Genomic DNA, 20449 nt, shown 5'->3' with positions numbered 1-20449 from the left:
TTCCAGCAATGCAGATTTCAATCTATTCCCACCAATCCTGGGCAACTCTCAGACATGTGGGATCCATCCAATTTGCTAGAAGCTTTCTTCATAGCATTTCAAGGGTAACTGGCTGTCCACCTGTGATTCCTTGATCTTGCCGCATACCAAGCCCATATTCTTCTTAGGTCCTATAATTCCCTTTCTAGAGGGATAAATAAGTTTTAAACTGGGGTTGAAGTGGGGGAGGAGAGGATAACTACTGATAGAAATCTGTTGATGGAGAACTGGGAATGTTCAATGCCCAAATACACCTAGCGACATTCTGAAATTTGGGGGCAGTGAGGTTAGAAAAGGATATAAAAGAAGAAATAATATGGGAGTGGAGCTGCTAACATGAGCTTTGTCTCTGTCCCAGGTACATCAACAGCATTATTCTCTTTTAGAGTCTAGCTGTTGTAAACCACTCTCTCCCACTGACTTTTCCTCAGTCAGATGAGCTTGAGATGTCCATTTCTTTTGAATTTAGAAATATCACTTCATGAAAAATGAGTCTCTGAAAATGATTGGCTCAATGTCAAAATGCTCTATTAAAGGTAAACAACTTTTAGAGTGTATGAGGTGGGTAGGAAAACTCAAATGACCTTCATGGCAAACTAAAAAATTTCTAACACAGGGGTGGGGAACCTGCCTCATTTGAACTATCTCTTATGGCAGGAAGATTAGGTTGTATTCTCATGGTGTATCTGTATCCTCAGATAACTAATTTTGTGATTTTTTTTCACACAATCAGGCTAGATAAGATAGAACAGTTCCATAAGAGCATTCTTCATGAATTGGACAACTTTAAGAAGGATATGCAAACTCTGAAAGATCTTGAGAAGGAAATCCTTGTAAGTTCTGGCTTGTCTTCCTCTTCTCTGGGGTCTGTCTGCTTATATCGTAGGGCAAAGTAATAATAAGTAGCGACTTTTTCTTCTCTGCATCAATTTTAGGACGTTTGGAAAGAACAGTCCACCAAACTAAATTCATTCTGTGACCTGGAAATGCAGAGGTACTTATTTTTTTTTAAAGCATTCTTTTGGGGACAGTGATAGAAGTCATAGAATCATAGGTCTAGAACTGGAACGGACCTCAGTGGCCATCAAATCCATCCACCTCATTTTACAGATGAGGAAACTGAGACATAGAGAGGGGAAGACAAAGCTGCCAAGGCAGTTAGATGGCGCAGTGCATAAAATGCTGGTTCTACAGCATATTCTTGAGTTTGAATCTGAAGTCAGGCCAGGAGATAGGAAGACCAGAGTTCAAATCTGGTCTCAGACATTAGCTGTGTGACCCTGGCCAAGTCACAATCTCCCCCTCCCCCTCTCCCCCCCTCCCTTCTCCCTCCCTCTCCCCTCCCCTCTCTCAGTTTCCTCAATTGTAAAATAGGGGTAATGATACCTACCTCTTTGGATCATTTTGAGTATAAAATGAGAATATTTATAAAATGTTTTGCAAACCTGAAAGCATTCTATTTGTGCTAGTTATCATTGAGTAATTTGCCCAGGGTTATACAACTAGTAAGTGTCTTAGGGTAGGAGTTGAACCTAGCTCTTCCTAACTCCAAGTCCAATGCAATACACCAGTGATGGCGAACTCAAACAGAAAACATCTCTACAGGTAGCCTATCAATACAGAAAACACAAATTAACCCTGTATACGTTGTGTTGTATTTTTACTTATTTTGTTATATAAATATTTCCAATTACATTTTAATCTGGTTCAGGCCAGGCTGTGTGAGTATGATACCATTGGCTCTAGCCATTACTCTATCTTGCCTCCCCAGAGGATTGTAGCTTATTCAAATTAACCACCCCTGCATCACCTGTTCTTTCTATTTTGGTTCATTGGCCCTCCCCAAGGAGGGAAGAAATACTAAACTCAACTTGCCAAATGTCAAAATAGAATATGAATTTAGCTTGCCAGTCTGAAAACTTTAAAATTAAAGCTTAAAATTATGCAGTTATCGTGTTCAGATTTTTGTTCTTTGAGAATACAGTTGATTTTTAGTTCTATGTTTTTGGACGTTCTCTACTATACATTTGTTGAGTTCACAAAGGTTTTCCTTTTCTCTCCAGAATGTTTCTTTGCCTCCTTTCCTTTCTGTCGGTATGTTTTCAGGAAAGGCAAATTAGTGTTATTTCCACATCGAGTCCTGCCACCCTTGTGTTTCCAGCTTCTATCCCAAGGGGTTAGTATATGAAAGAGCTGCAGACTCAGAGTTGAAGAGGGAGCTTAAAAGTCACTGGACTCAGGCATGGGGTAGATGAGAATCCTTTCTACAATATAACTGACAAGTATTTGTCTGGCCTTTGCTTTCAAGACCTCCAATAAAGACCTCCATTAACTCCTGACATAGTCCACATATATCTTTAGACAGAGCTCAGAGCACTGGGCCTGGAATCAAGACTCATCTCCCTGAATTCTAATCTGGCCTCAGATACTTACTAGCTGTGTAACCCTGGGCAAGTCACTTAACCCCGTTTGCCTTAGTCTCCTCATCTGCAAAATGAATTGGAGAAGGAAATGGAAAACCACTCCAGGTATCTTTTCCAAGAAAACCCCAAATAGGGTCACAAAGGGTTGGACACAACTGAATTGTGCTATTTGCCCGTAAAACTCCTAACTTTCTTTTGCAGAGTTGGGAGACTATGGGTATGGATGTACTGTTAGATACAAGTGATGCTTTTGCTGAACTACTTTCCCCTACCTCCATCATTTTTTTATTCTTTGTTACAAGGAATGGCTCTCTGGGCACAAGAGACAGGGAAGGGAAAGTAATGGGAAATGATCAGTAAAACCAAAAGATATCAGTACAAATAATATAAACAAAATACAGCTAAGCACAAAACCCTTCCAACACAAGTTACTATTCCCCTTGCACTTTCCAGGGAAAGTTCTAATGTCTCAGGAGGAATTAGGTTCCCAGTCCTTGAAATTCTTGGAACAAAGGCCAGTAAACAGCATGCCCATTATGTTGTAGAAAGAAATCTTGTTCAGTGTGGGTTGGGCTGGGCTGGATGGCCTCTGAGGCTCCTTCCCACCCTGAGATGCTAGGACTCTGTCCTTCCACAGCTCTTCTCCTTTCTGTTAGCAAAAGTAAAAAACAAACAAACACAAAACAAACCTTAAATTCGATGGAACGTCCTAGTGAAGTGAATACAAGCCTTCTAATTCCATGTCCTTATCCCCATCTCTGTCCTATTATAGCTGAGTGTTCTTGTTATCTTTTTCATTAGAGAGAAAAAGAACAAAAACCCTTTGCACAGATAGCACTTTACAGTTTCTTGGAAGTGTTTCCAAGTAGATTTACTCATAGTTGTCATATATTTTAAAAATATTAGGTTTCAGTGCCAGTAGTTTTCTGTGAGTTAAAGTACAAAGAACTCTTCTTTGGTGTGTCTTGAGAGATGCCATCTTCAGGCAGCTAATGGATAGAATGCTGACCTTGGAATCAAGAAAACCGGAGCTGAAGCCCTGCCTTTAAACTTTTCTGTATGACTCTGGGCACATTACTTCTCCCAGCCTCATTTTTTTTTCTTTTTGGAGGGCAATTGGGGTTAAGTGACTTGCCCAAGGTCACATGGCTAGTTTTTGTGCTAAGTATCTGAGGCCAGATTTGAACTCAGGTCCTCCTGACTCCAGGGCTAGTGCTCTATTCACTGCTCCACCTAGCCACCCCTCCCCCCAAGCCTCATTTTCCTCTTTCATAAAATGGGGCTATAATAGTACTTTTGTCACAGAATTGTTATGAGGCTCAAGTTATAGAATGTATCTATGGTTATATTTTATATATATTGATATCTATATCATTATCTCTACCTACATTTCATATACATATATATATATATCAGTATTTCTCCAAATCAATATATTTTATCTATATTGACATCTATATCTGTATATATATTTTATCTATATCAATATCTTTATCTTATCTGTATTAATATCTAACCTATTATAGCCATGGTTTATCTATATTTATGGTTTATGTAGATATCTCTATATATCTACCTATCTCTATATTTTATCTATATTGATATCTATCTTTATCTTTCTATGTCTATATCTTTGTAAAACTCAAAAGCCCCCCAAAATGCTAGCTTACAAGCACTAGCTTTTTAGCCTTAAGAAACTTGGAACTACTTTATTTTGATTTATTTTGACTGATATCAGTCAGTTTTCTGTTAAATTCATCTAGTGATGAACATTTTTTTCTTGCCTTCTCATTCCTCACCTGGCCCAGGTCCCCTGTGGGGCTTCAGAATATCTCAACTGCTAGAGGAAGCATTCTCCCACTAATACTACTCTGTCTCAGCTTGTAGTCCTTGGGACTTATTTCTTATTCAATGATCCCAGAAGAATTTAACTTTGGCTCTAAGTATTCTGTGACATATGTAGCCTGTTTTCCATCATTTCCATAGCAGGTTAGTAGGAAAGTAGGATCGGATGTGTCTAACTTGATTAGTTCAGGCCCTAGCATAGATAAATGTATCCAGTGGAAACAAATGAATGCACAAACTTTTTGTTGTTGTTGTTGAATATTGATGCAAAAAACTTTAACAAAATACTGCCAAGGACATTACAACAACACATCACAAAGATCATATACCGTGACCAGGTGAGATCCACACCATGAATGGAGGGCTGCTTTAAAACTAGGAAAACTGTAAGCATATTTGAACATAATAATAACAAAAACAACAAAAATCATATGACTATACAATATATGCAGGAAAAAAAACCCTGAAAAATATAATACTCATTCCTTTTTTTTAAGGTTATACATGTATAATTATAGTAAATATATTTACACATTAGTCCTGTTGTGAAAGAAGAATCAAAACAAAAGGTAAAAGCCATGAGAGAAAAACCAAAAAAAGTGAAAAGAGAATGCTTTGATCTATATTCAGATTCCACAGTCCTTTCTCTGTATGTGGATAGAAATTCACAAAATTTTATTGAAATGTGTAGCTTTTCCCAAATTAAGACAGGAAAATGCTGTCTCGAGATGTAGTATAGTCTACTTTTCTAAGAATTATTTTAATGAAGATTCAGAAATTCTCCCTTCTAGAGACAGTAATCCTTAGGATAGATTCAAGTTTTGAATAGCTGACAATATTAGAGTTCTGACTACGAAAGTGGTTATTTCTAGACAAGATACTTTTAAAAATCCCTTGAAACTATACTTAATCCTGAGTTGTTTTACTCACTCTCAACTAGCTATAATATTCCATTAAAACTTTGTTCTGGTGGTTGGTGTCAATTTAATTACTGGCTGTGAGTCCAGTATGAGACTGCCAATTTTTTTCCAGAATTTACTTCATTCAACCATCATAAGAAAAACCAAGACCAATTTTATGCTACAGCTCCAGGATAGGTACATAAATTGCCTTGTTTGGGGATATGAAATTTTTTTTTTTCCCAAGGTACTAAAATGTACTAAAATGCAAAAAGTACTAAAATGCAAAGCAATTCGACCCATAGCCTAGCAATGGGGGAAACTTCAGCTGAAGCCCCTTTTTGTGTTCTTATTTCTTTCCATGACGATTCCTAGGAGTTGTAGCCTGGGCTTAGGACGTTGAAGGCGCTAAATGCTGGCTTATATATTCTCTATTTAACATTCTACTTTACTACTGTGAATAGCAGGACTTTCCCATTCTACCTGCCTTAATTAAGACTGTAAGTTCTTTAAGGGCCTGGAGTAGATATCTTGCTCCTTTTGGCTTTTCTGTTTGGGAAGCAGTGTGGTACAACAGCGAAGACACTGGATTTGGAGCCAGAAAACCAAAGTTCAAACCTATCTTAGTCATTTGTCAACTATGTGCAACCCTGGGCAAATCATCCCACTTCTGCTAGCCTCAGTTTCCTCACCTGTAAAATGAGGGGGGCAGTTCTGATGACCTCTAAGGTCTCTTCCAGCTTGGAATCCATGATCTGTGGTTGGCACTCCAGTGCTTCCACTTGCCTTTGTGACCCTGAGCACTTAATCTGACTACACCTCATTTTATACCATCTGTACAATGAGGTGGTTAGATTAAATGACCTCTAGGGTCCCTTTAGCTCTAAGTGGATGCTCCTTGACCTAGGATTTTCTGTATCCTCTAGAAACAGCAGCCAGGATGCTCCATATACATCTCTTCACTTGATATTTCTGTAGCATCTTAAAGTTCTACAAAGTGCTTTCCTCACCCTAGCTCTGTGAGGGAGGTAGTTCCAAGTATTTTTATTTCCATTTCTTTTTAGACAAGGAAACTGAGGCTCTGGTGAAGTGACAACCCATGGTCACACAGTAGGTGACCTTTGAGCCAGGACTAAAGCTTGGGCCCCTTGATTTCAAAACTCACCATCTTTTCCACTACACCTCATTATCTTGCAACATAGTCCTTGATTTTCTGTAACACATACTTAGCTAAATTCTATAATCTGTCAACATTTATTAAGTGCCTTCTGTATTCCAGGCACTGTGCTAAGCACTGGGGATAAAGAGAAAGACACAAAAGATAGTCCTTGCTCTCAAGCTGAAAGGGGAGATGATGTGCAAACAACTGTATGTTCAAACAAGCTACAGGATATATAAAGAGGGCTAGGGGAGTGGTACCACCTTGGTCTAGAAAATTCACATAAAATCTTTTGGCCCTCCCATCATGCCAGAGAAGTCTGAATTTTTTCTTTTTCTTTTATGGGTTTTTTTTACCTTATCATAAAATTTTGGTTAAGTATTTGGTCATAAACTCTGTGTCGTCTGCTGGGCTTCACAAGTCATCTGTGGCTTCTGCAAAACTCCCTCAAAATTCCCATTTATTTATTTTTTATGTCAACCCTTGATAAATTGAAACCGCAATGGGGAAAGTCACAATGTGGGAGGGATAATGGTATATACAAGATAAATTGTAAAGGGAGTAGAATTAAGGAAGATAAGTAAAGGCTTCCTTTCCAATTGGAAGACAGACTTTTAGATTTGGGAATAAATAGAGCTTGACCGTTTATCTATCAGAGGAGCCCAATGCTATTTGTCTTAAAACAGTGTGTGGCAATTCCTGCAAGAGGACCTCAGTAACTATATGTGTTGGAGATTTTTTAAATGGGTAAATGAAATGTATAAGTTTGAACTGAATCCTTAAATAGCACCACTCAGAAGGAAAGGGAAAAGACCACATTTGCTTGGTCCACAATGATAGAAATTTCTACTCCATGACTGGTCAGTAACTTCTCAGTAACCTTGTGGTGCATCTTAGGGTAGGGAATGTCATTCTTATGGGGAATTAGAGGGATACCGTTTAAGGTCAGACTTCACTCACTGCATCTGTATTTTCTCTCCTATCCCAGTCTAAACCACCTGAGGAAAAGATGAACGAAGATGGCCTCCTTGCTCTTTTGCCTTTGACTAAATAAATGATGTACTGGCATTGCAGCTGTTGTTGACACCATTCTGTTCTATTTCCATCGCTGAATTATTTGAATTAGAACTAAATATAAAATATTGCATTGGCTTGAAATTGAATTTTTTAGCTCCTTGTCCACAAAATCCCTGCTTTGGGGGTTAAGTTAGAAGAAAGAATGTTCAAATATTAGTCAACAACTTTAAGAACTCTTTAAAAAATGCAATTGAAGTGATGAGCAATTAAAAAAATCCTTCCGCTTCCCTTTTTGACAAAGCTATTTTTTCCTTTTTCCAATTGCTCTTAATTTCATCCATCTCTTCTTAAAATTTGTTTTGGAGGTAAAATTAAAGCTTTAAATTTTTGGAAAATATGAAGGAAAAATAAGATGGAAAAGGAGAAGTGCTAGATTTCAGAAAGGTTCTCATCTAGATTGGAATAATTTTCTTTTCCTCGACAGATGTGTGTTTTGACTCCTAAAAACTGACATCATGAAACCAAGTAATCTTCAAAATAGGAAAAAAAAGATTTGAAGTTTCTGTGAAGATTGAACACATGAAATCATGTACATATTGAATATTTGAATTTTCATAATGGAAAAACATTAATTCATATACCTACTTTTAGTAGTGACTTTGTTTCTACTTTGCAAAATATACAGTAATCAGTTTAAACCATTGAAAACAGATTAAGGTTATTTAGAGTTCTAATGGGTATTGAAAAGCATTTAATCCAGGCTCTTTGGGCAGTGAATGAGGAAATGGAAGTCTAGGGAGATCATCATCCAGGTAGGGATTGAGGATGTTAGTCAATAAGCATTTACTAAGCTCCTACCAGTTCAAATCTGGTCTTGGATGCTAGCTGTGTGACCTTGGGCAAGTCACTTAATCCTATTTGCCTCAGCTTCCTCATATATAAAATGAAAAGGAGAAGGAAATGGCAAACCACTCTAGTATCTTTGCCAAGAAAACCCCAAATGGGGTCACACTGCTGAAAAATGACCGAACAGCAACAAAGCTCCTACTACAGTGCCAAGCACTGTCCTAATAGTCCCCACTTTCAAGAAGCTCCCAGAATGAGAACTAAAATTCTGGCTCCAAATCTGTCTTTTTAAATACTTAATATTTTATTTTCCCCCAGTTACATGTAAAAAACAATTTTTAGCATTAGTTCTTAATTTTTTTGAATTCCAAATTCTTTCCCTCACACCCTCGTTATGAAAAACATATTTCTATGTTAAAGAAAATAGACCCCAAAAAACCTAAAACTTGAGAAAGTAAAGAAAAAATGTGTTGATCTGCATTCAGACTCCATCAGTTTTCTTCTCTAGAGATGGATAGTATTTTTCATCCTAAGTCCTTCAGAATGCTTTTGGATCACTTATATTGTTGAGAATTGGTAAGTCATTCATAGTTGATCATCATACAATATTTCTATTACTGTATACAATGTTTTCCTCATTTCATTTTACATCACTTCAGGTAAGTCCAGGTTTTTCTGAGAACATCTCTCACTCATCACTTTATATAGCACAATAGTATTCTACCACAATCATATACAACAACTTGTTCAGCCATTCCCCATTTGATGGACATCCCCTCAACTTCCAATTCTTTGCCACCATAAAAGAGTTGCTATAAATATTTTTGTACATAGATGTCCTTTTCCTTTTTTATCTCTTTGGGATATAGATCTAAGAGAGGTTTTGCTTGGTCAACAGATATGCATGATTTTATAGTCCTTTGGGCATAGTTCTAAATTGCTGTACAGAATGGTTGAACATTATTTGAAATTGCTCTACAGAATGATTGAACATTGAAGTTGAACCTACAACTCCAACAGTGCATTAGTGTCTCAATTTTCCCACATTCCTCCAACATTTATTTTCATTTTATGTCATTAGTCAATCTGATAGGTATTGGGTGGTAACTCAGAGTTGTTTTAATTTGTTTTCTCTAATCAATAGTGATATAGAGCATTTTTTCACATGACTATAGATAGTTTGCTTCATCTGAAAACTACCTGTTTATATCTATTTTGACAATTTTTCAATTGAGGGATGGCTGTTATTTTATAAATTTGATTCAATTCTCCACATACTTAAGAAATGAGGTCTTTATAAGAGGAATTTTCTGTAAAATTTTTTTTCAGTTATGATTACTATATATTTCTCTCTATCCTGTTTTCCCCTTCCCTCTTTTATCCTGCTTTCTCTCTGCTTTCATCCTGTCCATTCTCAAAAGTGTTTTGCTTCTGACTTTTAACTCCTCCAATCAGACCTCCTTCCTGTCAAGCACCCCACCCTATTCTCTTCCCCTTCTACTTTCCTGTAGGGTAATATAGGTTTCTATACCCTGGTGAGTGTGTGTCATTCCCTCTTTGATCCAGTTCTGGTGAGAGAATGCTCCCTTTCACATGTCTTTTCACACCTCTTTTCACATGTCTTTCACATGCTCCTCCCTGTCTTTCCACGGTAAAACCTCTTTTATGAGAAATAATTTACCCCATTCTACCTATCCCTTACCCATTTTCCCAGTGAATTCTTCTTTTTCACCCCTAATTTTAATTTTTTAATCATTCCATCATATTCAATTGACACCTGTGTCCAACTGTTTGTATACACATTTCTTCTAACTGCCTTAATAATGAGAAAGTTTTTAGGAATTACAAGTATCATTATCCTGTGAAGGAATGTAAACAGTTTAACCTTATTGAATCTCTTATGGTTTCTCTTTCCTGCTTACCTTTTTAATATTTCTTTGAGTCTTGTATTTGAAAGTCAGATTTTCCCAAATCTTTCTAATAAACAACATTGCCTCCACCCACTGCTTACAATACCACATTATAATCTGTGGTTTGATCTTTATGGTATCAATATGTTTAATATTGCTCTGAATAATTTGTTGCTAGTTGATATAAATCCCCCCTTAAAAAAACTTGTTTGTAGATTATTCTTTGTACTCTGTAACTAATCAGCATTTTAATTAAACATTATTGAGGCAAAAATATTGTTTTTACTTATTTCACTTAAGACTTTTTAAAAAACTTGGATGGGGGCGGGTAGGTGGTGCAGTGAGTAAAGTGCTGGCCTGTAGTCGGGAGACCCGGGATCGGTTCCAGCTTCAAATACTTAACACCCACACAAAATAACTGGCCATGTAACCTTGAGCAAGTTACTTAACCCCAACTGATTAAAAAAAAAACAAAACTTAGATTTTGTTTTGCACATTTATCCATTTGGATTTACCTTCTGCAATCTAGTTTTGTAGATCGGTAGTTGGCTGTGGTAGACTGTACTTTGACAAGTTATTCAGAATAACTTTGGGTCCTTACAGAATAGACCTTCCTATATTAGAAAGATTCAAGCTTTGCCACAAATATTTAAAGAGGCAATCACAGCTCCCTAGGTGTATTTCCAACAGAACGGTAAATGCGCAGCCTCTTTTCTATGTCAAGTCAAGGTGGATAGGAAGCAAGAAAAATGTGTCTATGATCCTCTCTACACAAGAGCCATTCATTGAGAAGAATAATCTTGCCCATGTAAAAAGGGGTCTTTAGAAGCCTGTAGCAGTCAACGTGTTCCTATACCTCGATTTGAGGTTATGGGCCCATGGAGGTTTTATCTTCCCTTCCATCACTAAAGTGTCCATCTTGGGCTTAAAGGCTGTGTGTTGAGTTCTCTTCAGTTATGGTTGTCTGGACCCACACAAGTTCCATCCATTAAGGGCTTCTGAGTACCTCTGTTGACTGACACTGAAACCCAAATTGCATTTCTCCAGGATTGTTGGTCCCAAAAGGCTCCATTTTTTTAGATGAGGTTCTGATTCTATCTCCACTTCCAGAATCCATACTGCTGATGTCTGGGCTAGGTAAGAAGTAAAACACTGTTAAGTAAACCCACCTCTGAGCCTTTGCTTGGAAAAAGAGTGGGATGTGCTTTTTGGAGTGGGTTGGTCTAAAGTAGTCTCTCTTTTTTTAATCTCCATTTCGTAACTTTAATTTGTGAACTACCTCTGCTGAATGATGGTACTTGGTTTCTTCTGTGGTAAAGACTTTATGAGGAACACATCCAGCATCTCTCAGCCCTGTCTGCTACCGTCTTATGTCTGTTTTGTTCTAGGAGAATTTGCAGCGATGCCCTTAGCCTTGACCCTCACCACTGGCACCTTGTTCCCGTGGTCATTGGAAGTTGAGGGGTTATGATAGGAGAATACAAATTATTTTCTCCTTCTTCAACCTTGGAAAGGTGCTGGCATATCCAATTTGAGATGACTGTCTTTTTCCATAGGACCTTACATCACATTTCAAATGGAGAAGGAATCATTGCTGTGGGATCTTCTAGGCAGGGGTGGGGAACCTACGACCTCGAGGCCACATGTGACCTTCCAGGTTCTCAAGTGCAGCCCTTTGACTTAATCCAAACTTCACAGAATAAATTCCCTTAAAAGGATTTGTTTCGTAAAACTTGGGATTCAGTCAAAAGGATGCACCCAAAGACCTAGAAGACATGTGGCCTCAGAACCACAGGTTCCCCACCCCTGTCTAGGGTATCATCATAAGTGAATGCTGTGGTGCACTCCAGATGGCAGGGATAGCTTGCCTAGAAACCCACCTGTGCTGTGCTCGGTAAGCAGGCATGTTGCTCTCTGGATGCCAATAAAAGATTGTGATTCAGGTGTTTCTCCGATTCCTATGGCGAAAGTCAATGGGAGTCATACAGATGTGACAGACATCAGAAAGAAGCATTCTGCATCTGGTGACAAACAGTAGAGTCCCAAGCAGAGGCTGTCCTGACTTCTGGGCTTGTGTGGGAGAAAGAGGGAGAGAATGGCTTCTAGGAAGGTTCTAGGCCCTGTGCCCTCTGAGCACCAAACCTCGAGAGATGAAGATATGATGCAAATGGTGCCAGGACCTAAGAGGACTTTGGGGGTCATATGGGGGTGGAGCAGAGATAAAGCCTCTCTTAAGACTTTTCAAAAGTTCAGAATTCAGAAGTTTTCAGTGGTCACAGTTAAGTCTCCAAGCTGTCTCTCCAGACATATTGTACCCTTACTTCCCCTCATGCACTCATATTCCAGCCTAACCAGCTTACTTTGTACTCCCTGTACATGATATTCCTTCTCCTATCTTCGTCTTTGAATAGTCTGTCCTCCCTTTTCACCTCTTCCTTGTGGAATCTATGGTGTTTTTCAGTTATTTCGGCTGTGTCTGACTCTTTGTGACCACTTTTGGAGTTTTCTTGGCAAAGATACTGAAGTGATGCACCATTTACTTCTCCAGCTCCCTTTAAAGATGGGGATCTGAAGAAAACAGGGTTAAGTGACTGACAATGATCACACAGCTAGTAAGTGTCTTGAGGTCTACCCTAATTCAAAGCACAGCTCATGTCATCTATAAGTGGCCTTTCCTAATCCCTCAATTGTGTTTTTTCCCATCCCCCACCCCACTGAAATACTCTATATCCTTTGTATTTGTATATTTGTAAACTTAATAATTTTTGCTTTTCTTTCAGTGAAATGTAGTCATTTGAGGAAGGACTGTCTCTTTAGTCCCTAGGACCGTGACAGACACCCAAAACTTTATTGAACTGAATTGTACTGAAATAGATTCTAAGGACAAATGAATATTTAATGGATCTTGTGGAAGGATTGAAGAACATTTGATATTTCTATTGAGAGCAGGGGTTCTTAACTTTTTCATGAACTTCTCTGGCAGGCTGGCAAAGCCAATGGACCCTTTTCTCAGAATGATGTTTTCAAATACATATAATAAAATTTATAGATTTCAAAGGAAACCAATTATATAGAAATGCTATTATCAAAAAAAAATTTTTTTAATTCATGGGCCCTTGGTTAAGAACTCAAGGACTAGAAGAACTATTCCATACCTGCTCTGTGCAAGACACTATGCAAAGCATGGATAAGGAGTGCCGTAGAAATTCACAATAGAGAATATGCCTCACTTATGAGCAATCTCAAAGGAAGTGGCATTTGAGCCTAGAAAAAAGGCCAGATTTTCCATATGTTGGAGGCTTTTCCGGGGAAGAGATTGGTATGAGGTGAGAAGTTTAAAATTTGATCCTGTATCATTTTCTTATTGATCCTGTTTACAAGTAATCGATTTTGTCTTGCAGCCATCATAGTTCTTTGTCTCTGAGCTTAGTTCAGAATTCAGCTGGGTTGTCATGAGTTAAACTGAAAAAGTCTAACTCTCCTGCTTCAAGGAATTTTGGTAATGGGGGCTAGCAAAGACTCCCCTCTTCTCTCAGGACACTAAGAAGTGCTCATTATCTGAGTGCAGGTGCAAGATAATAACCCAGACTTTTGGACAGCAAAGCACATATTCTTGAAGGACAGCTTGGTGGAGTAAAGGTATCAGGCCCAAACTCCCTTTGTATTTAAGTGACCTTGGAGAATGCTTGTGAATGCAAAGGGGAGGTCAGGGACATTTCTTCTAGTTAGAAGGTTATTGAGCCGGCTAAAACCTGCCCTATGGGATGTGAAAATGTACTTAAGGCCTCAACCATTCCTCAGATAAGTAGCCAAAAAGAGAATCAAGGTTTCCCAAATTATTTGACTTGAGGAAGGCTTCATCTGACTGACTTGGTAGATATACTGTAGATCTCCTCCATCAGCCCATTGTGGATCTTCTAAATGTAGTTTGATCTATGACCTGACTTGGTTTACCTATAGGACTGTTTAACTAGGTTTGATTCTTTAGGGAACATATGAGATTATGATTCTGTTTAAGTAAGTTTATTCAACTTTTATGATTTTGAAGGAAGCATAGGATGAATCTGTCTTTAAAAAAACAAACTTCTGTAGCCTAAAAGAATGTATGAAATTGCAATGTACAATATAATTCAGTTATTTATCTGTTATAATTTTTTCTGTAAAAGCTTTTCAGAAACTTCATTTGGAGTTCAGGGTTATTTTTCTGTCTCCCGAACCTGTGCTTAAACATAATAAAACCTCTGTAATTTTTGCTTCCATAATTTCTGTGGTTGTGGTAAAACTATTTTGGAAGCAGGTACTTTCCACATGAACTCAAAAAAGAGATATTTCTCCCCTAACAATGATATCTAATTTCAATTTATCATTGTTATTCTTTATTAAAATCCTATGTGATTGCATCATGATAGTTTCAGGCTTAAGATGCTCTTGATCTCTTGAGCCAACTTTCCTTTTAGAGTCTCAGTTCATGGGATCCTTTTTGTCTTTTTAAACTTTTTGAAGTGCATTATTTCCATCCTTAGTATGGTGTAGATGATAGAGAGCTTGCCGGGAAAACTTAGGTTCACGTGTAGCCTCTGATGCCTACTGACTTCGTGACCCTGGGCAAGTTACTGTGTTTCCCCGATAATAAGACCTATCCCGAAAATAAGCCCTCCCCTTACTGTGTAAGATTTCTCTAAAATAAGCCCTCCCCCGAAAATAAGCCCTATTGAGATTGCTACTGTAGTGAAGGTGATCCCCTGCACTACATTACAGTACCCTCTGTATGCACCTTCCCCCCCCCCAAAACACACGCCGCACTCTGAGCTGCATCCAATCAGAGCTGCAGCAGTGAGCACGTCATCCTGTTCTTCCCCAGTGATTTGCTTATTGAATAAAGGTACATTTTTTTGTTCACATTTACCTGTTTATTAAAATTGCTGTCAATGTTCATTAAAATAAGCCCTCCCCTGAAAATAAGCCCTCTGGTGTTTTTCTGTCCAAAAAAAATAATAAGACAGTGTCTTATTATCGGGGAAACACGATACATAACATCTCAGTGCTCCAGGCCAGTGGTAGCAAATGCAAATAGAAATGGGGCCACTAACCCATATATAAGGATACCTTTTCGTTGTTTTTCAGTCATGTCTGACTCTTCATGGTCCTGTTTGGGATTTTCTTGACAAACACATTGGAGAGGTTTGTCATTTCATTTTACAGCTGAGGGAACTGAGGCAAACAGGTTACTTGCTTAGGATAGCAAGGCTAGTAAGTGTCTGAGGTCAGATTGAATTGAGTCTTCCTGAATGGGGGCCCAGCACTCTATCCATAGTGCCACCTAGCTGCCCAATAAGGATGCATATTGACTTAGTTTTATAATGTAATATTATCTATGTTGTATTTTTATTTTGTTAAACATTTCCTAATTACATTTTAATTCAGTGCTGGCACTGGGCCCTAGCTACAACAAAACACCTGAGTATCTCCTGAACCAGATCATAACATATTTAGGAAATGCTTAACAAAATAAACAAAAGTACAATACAACATAGATAATGCTGTGTGGGGGGAAAGTGAAAACTTCTCAGAACTTCCCTCCCTGTCCCTCTTCTTCTGCTGTTAATCAGCAGCAAGCCCTTTCAGGAGGCTTTCAGATTTCCTGCCTCTCCAGGCCCCTCCAGGACCCTCCTCCCTTTCCCTTGCTGTCAATCAGCCTCCTTGGCAGGTTCCTCTGTGTTTACCATTGGGGAAGATTTTTGTACCAAGACTTGTACCACCCCACCCCCAACCAATGGGAGAAGGGACCCTATTAGGGTATAAATTCTTGTTCTGCCTTTTGTAAAGTGCCTCTTCCTCATGATCGGGGAAGAGAATAAATTCCTCTTCCTATCCTAAGAGATCTTGTTCTTGATTAAATTTTGGATGAGATTTTTCATCACACACAATGCTCATTTGTAGTTTTCTTTCTTTCTTTTTTTTTTTTTGGAGGGAGGAAGCCTGGGCAATTAGGGTTAAGTGACTTGCCCAAGGTCACACGACTAGTATGAGTTAAGTATCTGAGGCTGGATTTGAACTCAGGTCCTCCTAACTCCAGGGCTGGTGCTTTATTCACTGCGCCACCTAGCTACCCCTAACTTGTAGTTTTCTAAGTCAATCTGCAACCCTCAGGGACTCCTTTTGGTTTGAGTTTAACACTGCTCTAGGCAACTCTCTGAGATACTCCATTTCAGAGAAGGTGCCAATCTACATTGGTAGCAATTCTTTCCTCCCCTGGAAATTCTCTATTCCAATGACATCATAGGTCCAGTCATCATCCCTACCCATCAAAAACTCTTAAGATGATGGTTATTTTTTTCTGTCATATCTACTTTGTCATTCAACTCTTCCTGGTTCTGAGTCAGAAACAGACACAGGTCAACACTCCCTGAGTTGCTTACTCTTTTTCAAAGCTGAAGTAATTAGCAAGATAAACCAAGCATTTATCAGAGGCTCTACTTTTAGCAAGTAGGAAAAGGAGCTACCTGGTAGAAAATAAACCTCTTGGCATATGGAGTTTCTTCAATACTATCAGCATGTTGATAGTACCATAGACTAGAGACATTCAACTTGTATCTGTCAGCAGTGCAGTGGCCCACTACCAGTTGACTCCCTTATTCATGCAGCTTTGATTTCTGTGCAGAGGGAAATAATATTCTGCAAAATTAAACTAGTTAAAAATTTTTTAGCATGACTAGTTATCCCAAGTAGATATTACTTATTCTTTCAATAAAATGAACATCTGCTAATGCCCAGAAATAGGGCTCAATTAATCCAAAAGGAAAAATAATATTCCATTTCCAGTGTCAGCATGACAACTCCTGAAAAAAATTGCAAAGTTGGTAGTTTGTTGTCACTGGTTTTGTGTTCTTTGATTGTTTCTATCACCCCCCAACCCATCACAGCCTGACCTTTTCTGCCACATCCTTCTGTTTGAAAAAAAAATCAATTAAAATCACATTTATTGTCATTAAGTCAAATGTGCTCACTATGTGCTAGGCAGCTGGGGACATGAGGAAAGGAAAAACTTAGTGCCTGTCATTAGAGGACTACACATTATTAGAGGAGAGAGAACATGCAAACAACTATGTACCTACAAGATAGATATGTGGTAGGTAGAAAAGAATCTCAGGGGAGAAGTCCCCAGTATTGAGGGGTATTAGGAAAGGCTTCTATTATATTGAAGGCACTGTTGGGTAGTGATAGATCAAGTTTTTATTAAGCACTTACTATACAATGTCTTTACCAAGAAAACCACAAATGAGGTCATGAAGAGTAAGACACAACTGGAAAAAAATGACAACATCTGGGGATGCAAATACAAGCACGATAGCCCATTCCCTTGAGTTTACATTGTGATGGAGGAAGGTAGAAAACACATAAAGAGAGGTGTGAAAGTGGAGTATGTGTGGGGTGACATGATGTGGAGATGGCTTGAAAGTGGCATAGAAATCTGGTTCCAAGCAAAATAAGATTAAAACTCACATATATGACTCCAGCATCCCAGGGATGGAGTCCAAGGTTCCTGTGGGTGAGGAAAAAGGAGGACCAGAGTTCAAGCATCATGTTCAAGATGGCTAAGGAGACACCAAAAATGAAACTAGATATGATCCCTATATGCAAGGAGCTCACATCCTAATTAGAGGGATAAGACATATGCCAATAGCTGATACTGGGTAGAATGTATAAATGTCTAGAAGAGATTTTAGGGTGGGGGATGGATTCAGGGAGAGAAGATCACTTTCAAGTGGGGAAACCGACAATTTTAAATGAGGATTAAGTATTTGGTCTTCATAGTAGAGAAATAAAAATTACCACATATGAAATTTTTCTATTACCTCTAGCACAGTGTGGATTCAAAATATTAGACCATTTTATGCCTTACTTTCTATGACATGTGGATGAAACTGGTTATTCTTGTTTTCACAAGTATGTAAAGAAAGGAATTTCATTAGAGGTGCTGTTTGTCTGAGATCTAAGTGCATCCATAGCATTTATAACTCCTCACTTTTGCCTCAAGTGATTATATCGATGCACTCAACCATGTTGCTGCTTGTTTCAAACTGGCCAAGGTCAAGTCCATTATATTCTACAAATAGAAGTTTAATTGTGAGTTCTCTATTAGGAATGCATTACATTAAGGAAGACCCCATTTTAAAACTAAATCTTGGGCAAGAAAGAAAAATTTATTATTCACAATTCAAAAAAGACCCAAGTAAAATATCTGTGGTTTTTAAACCCATAAAATAGTTTAAAAGGGGAGTCCCAATTTTGAGAAGCAGCATTCCTCATCCAAATAATCTTTTCAAGTTTTTTTTCTTTTCAAAAGTACTGTGTCATACACTACTGCAATCTCTTAAAAGTAGGTAGTCCTGGACTGAAATCTTACCTCCAAAAAGCAGATTAGTTACATTAACTTCTGCATTTATCTTTTTCATTATATAAGACAAGTAGTTTTTCCTTCTAAATGAATTGAACCTTACCTTGTAAATAGGTTATGATTGGATCTTTCACCAATTGTTTTTTTCTTTTCTGGCTTCTCAAAAACTTAAGACTTTTAAAATGCCATCAGATATTTCAGATGGAATAACACTGATCTTCACGAACCTGTCAGCTGATTCCTGCATATCTCAATATCAGCAGTATTGTTCTATTTCTCCTAAACACAATGAAAAGGCAGATACCAGTCTGTTGGTTTTACCTTCATAACACCCCTCACATAATTAACAGAGGGGAGACACTAGAATTAAGAGGCATTGGGAGAAGCTTCCTGTAAAAAGTAAGATTTTAGCTGGAACTTGAAAGACGTCAAGGGAGGCCGTTCTGGTGTGGGTCTTCAGCCCCTCATTTTTGGACTATTGCAATAACCAACTAGTTGCTCTTCCTGACTCATCTCTCCCATTTCAATTCATCCTATCTCCTTTCAGTTGAAGCAATCTTCCTAAAGTGCAAATCAGCCCCCTCCCCTTTGCCCCCCATTCACTAAACACCAGTGACTCCCTGTCACCTCTCGGATCAAACATAAAAGCCTCTGCTTGTGTTCAAAGCCCTTCATGACCATTCTCTTCTCCGCCTCTCCCCCATACCTTTTTGCTTAGAGCTAATCCCCTCTACCCCTTTAATCCATGATCCAGTGACCCTGCTGTCCTTGCTGTCCCTCAAGCGCAGCACTCCAACTTCAGGCATTCTCATTGGCTGTCCCTCATTCCTGGAACGTTTTCCCTCCTCATCTCTATATCCTGGCTTTCCTGACTTTCTTCAGGTCCCACATAAAATCCCACCTGTTGTAGGAAGGCTTTCCTGCTCCCTCTTAATTCCATAATAATTCTAACAATCCGTTTGTTGCTCATTTCCAATTCATTCTGTATAGTCGTCCGCGTGTTTTCTCCGCCATTAGACTGGGAGCTGCTTGAGAGCCCTTTTGCTTTCCTTTGTATTTCCAGGGCTTAGTACAGTGCCTGGCACACAGTAGGTACTTAGTGTTTCTGACTGGCTGAACTTACTTACTAAATGAGATTCGGCATTCTTGTGATAGAGACTTTTATTGCCACTATAACTGAATGGGTAGAGTAAAAAATCACATACTGTTGGGACATATCAAGTAGGGAAAATAAGGCAAGAGGAAAGTGCATTAAAGTGGTATATTAATTTTTTTTCCTTTAAAACCTGTGATTTAATCCATGTGGAAAACTCCTTTCACTGATGCATATCGGTACCTCATCTGTAACTAAGAGATCTCTATATTGGTGGCATGGAGAAGTTGTTTCTTGCCTAGGGTCATAAAGTTAGCAAGTGCCAAAGTCAGAACTTAAACCCTGATTTTTCTGGCTAAAAGGTCAACCCCCAATCCAATGCACCACACTATCTATATAAAATTAAACTTAGGATCCTTATTTCCATCAAAACTTGGCTCAAATGCCACCTTCTATTTCTTCTTCTCTGATGTTGGTGCTTATTTTACAGATAAGGAAACTGAGACCCAAAGATGTTAGATGATTTGCTCCTCGTCACTCAGGCAGGAAATGGCAGAGCTAGGCTTCCCACTCACATCCTCTGCCTCCAAATCCAGGGCTCCTTCCACTATTCCACACTGTCCTCTTGAACTAAGAGCTCATCAGATCAAATGAGGAGCTGAGCATCTAAAAACCTTCCCAGTTATAAGTTTCCTTCTGAGTGACAAGTCATTTAGACCTGTAAACAGGCACACACTTAGGAAAAACTATGACACATTATGGTTTAAGGTAAAAATAAATTTAATATACAACAATCATACTGAATGCTTTTAATACATGA

The 20449-nt window shown here is 38.5% G+C and overlaps 1 protein-coding gene across 1 annotated transcript in view; it reads left to right on the top strand.

The window, feature by feature from the left end:
- The window catches only part of SYCP2L (synaptonemal complex protein 2 like), a 72336-nt gene extending 64853 nt beyond the window's left edge, over positions 1-7483 (top strand). The window contains exons 33-35 of the mRNA XM_069103489.1: positions 773-872; positions 975-1033; positions 7354-7483. Coding sequence (XP_068959590.1) covers positions 773-872; positions 975-1033; positions 7354-7378 — 184 coding nt within the window. The 3' untranslated portion in view covers positions 7379-7483. The remainder of the gene's footprint in view (positions 1-772; positions 873-974; positions 1034-7353) is intronic.
- The last annotated feature ends 12966 nt before the right edge of the window (positions 7484-20449 follow it).

Source organism: Petaurus breviceps, unplaced genomic scaffold (genome assembly GCF_028583685.1).
Source record: "Petaurus breviceps papuanus isolate PSGF00001 unplaced genomic scaffold, PetGlider_PUasm1.0 582, whole genome shotgun sequence".
In the NCBI taxonomy this organism is placed as follows: domain Eukaryota; kingdom Metazoa; phylum Chordata; class Mammalia; order Diprotodontia; family Petauridae; genus Petaurus; species Petaurus breviceps.
The sequence above is the reverse complement of the archived record's forward strand: the minus strand, read 5'-3'. Positions and strand labels throughout refer to the sequence as shown.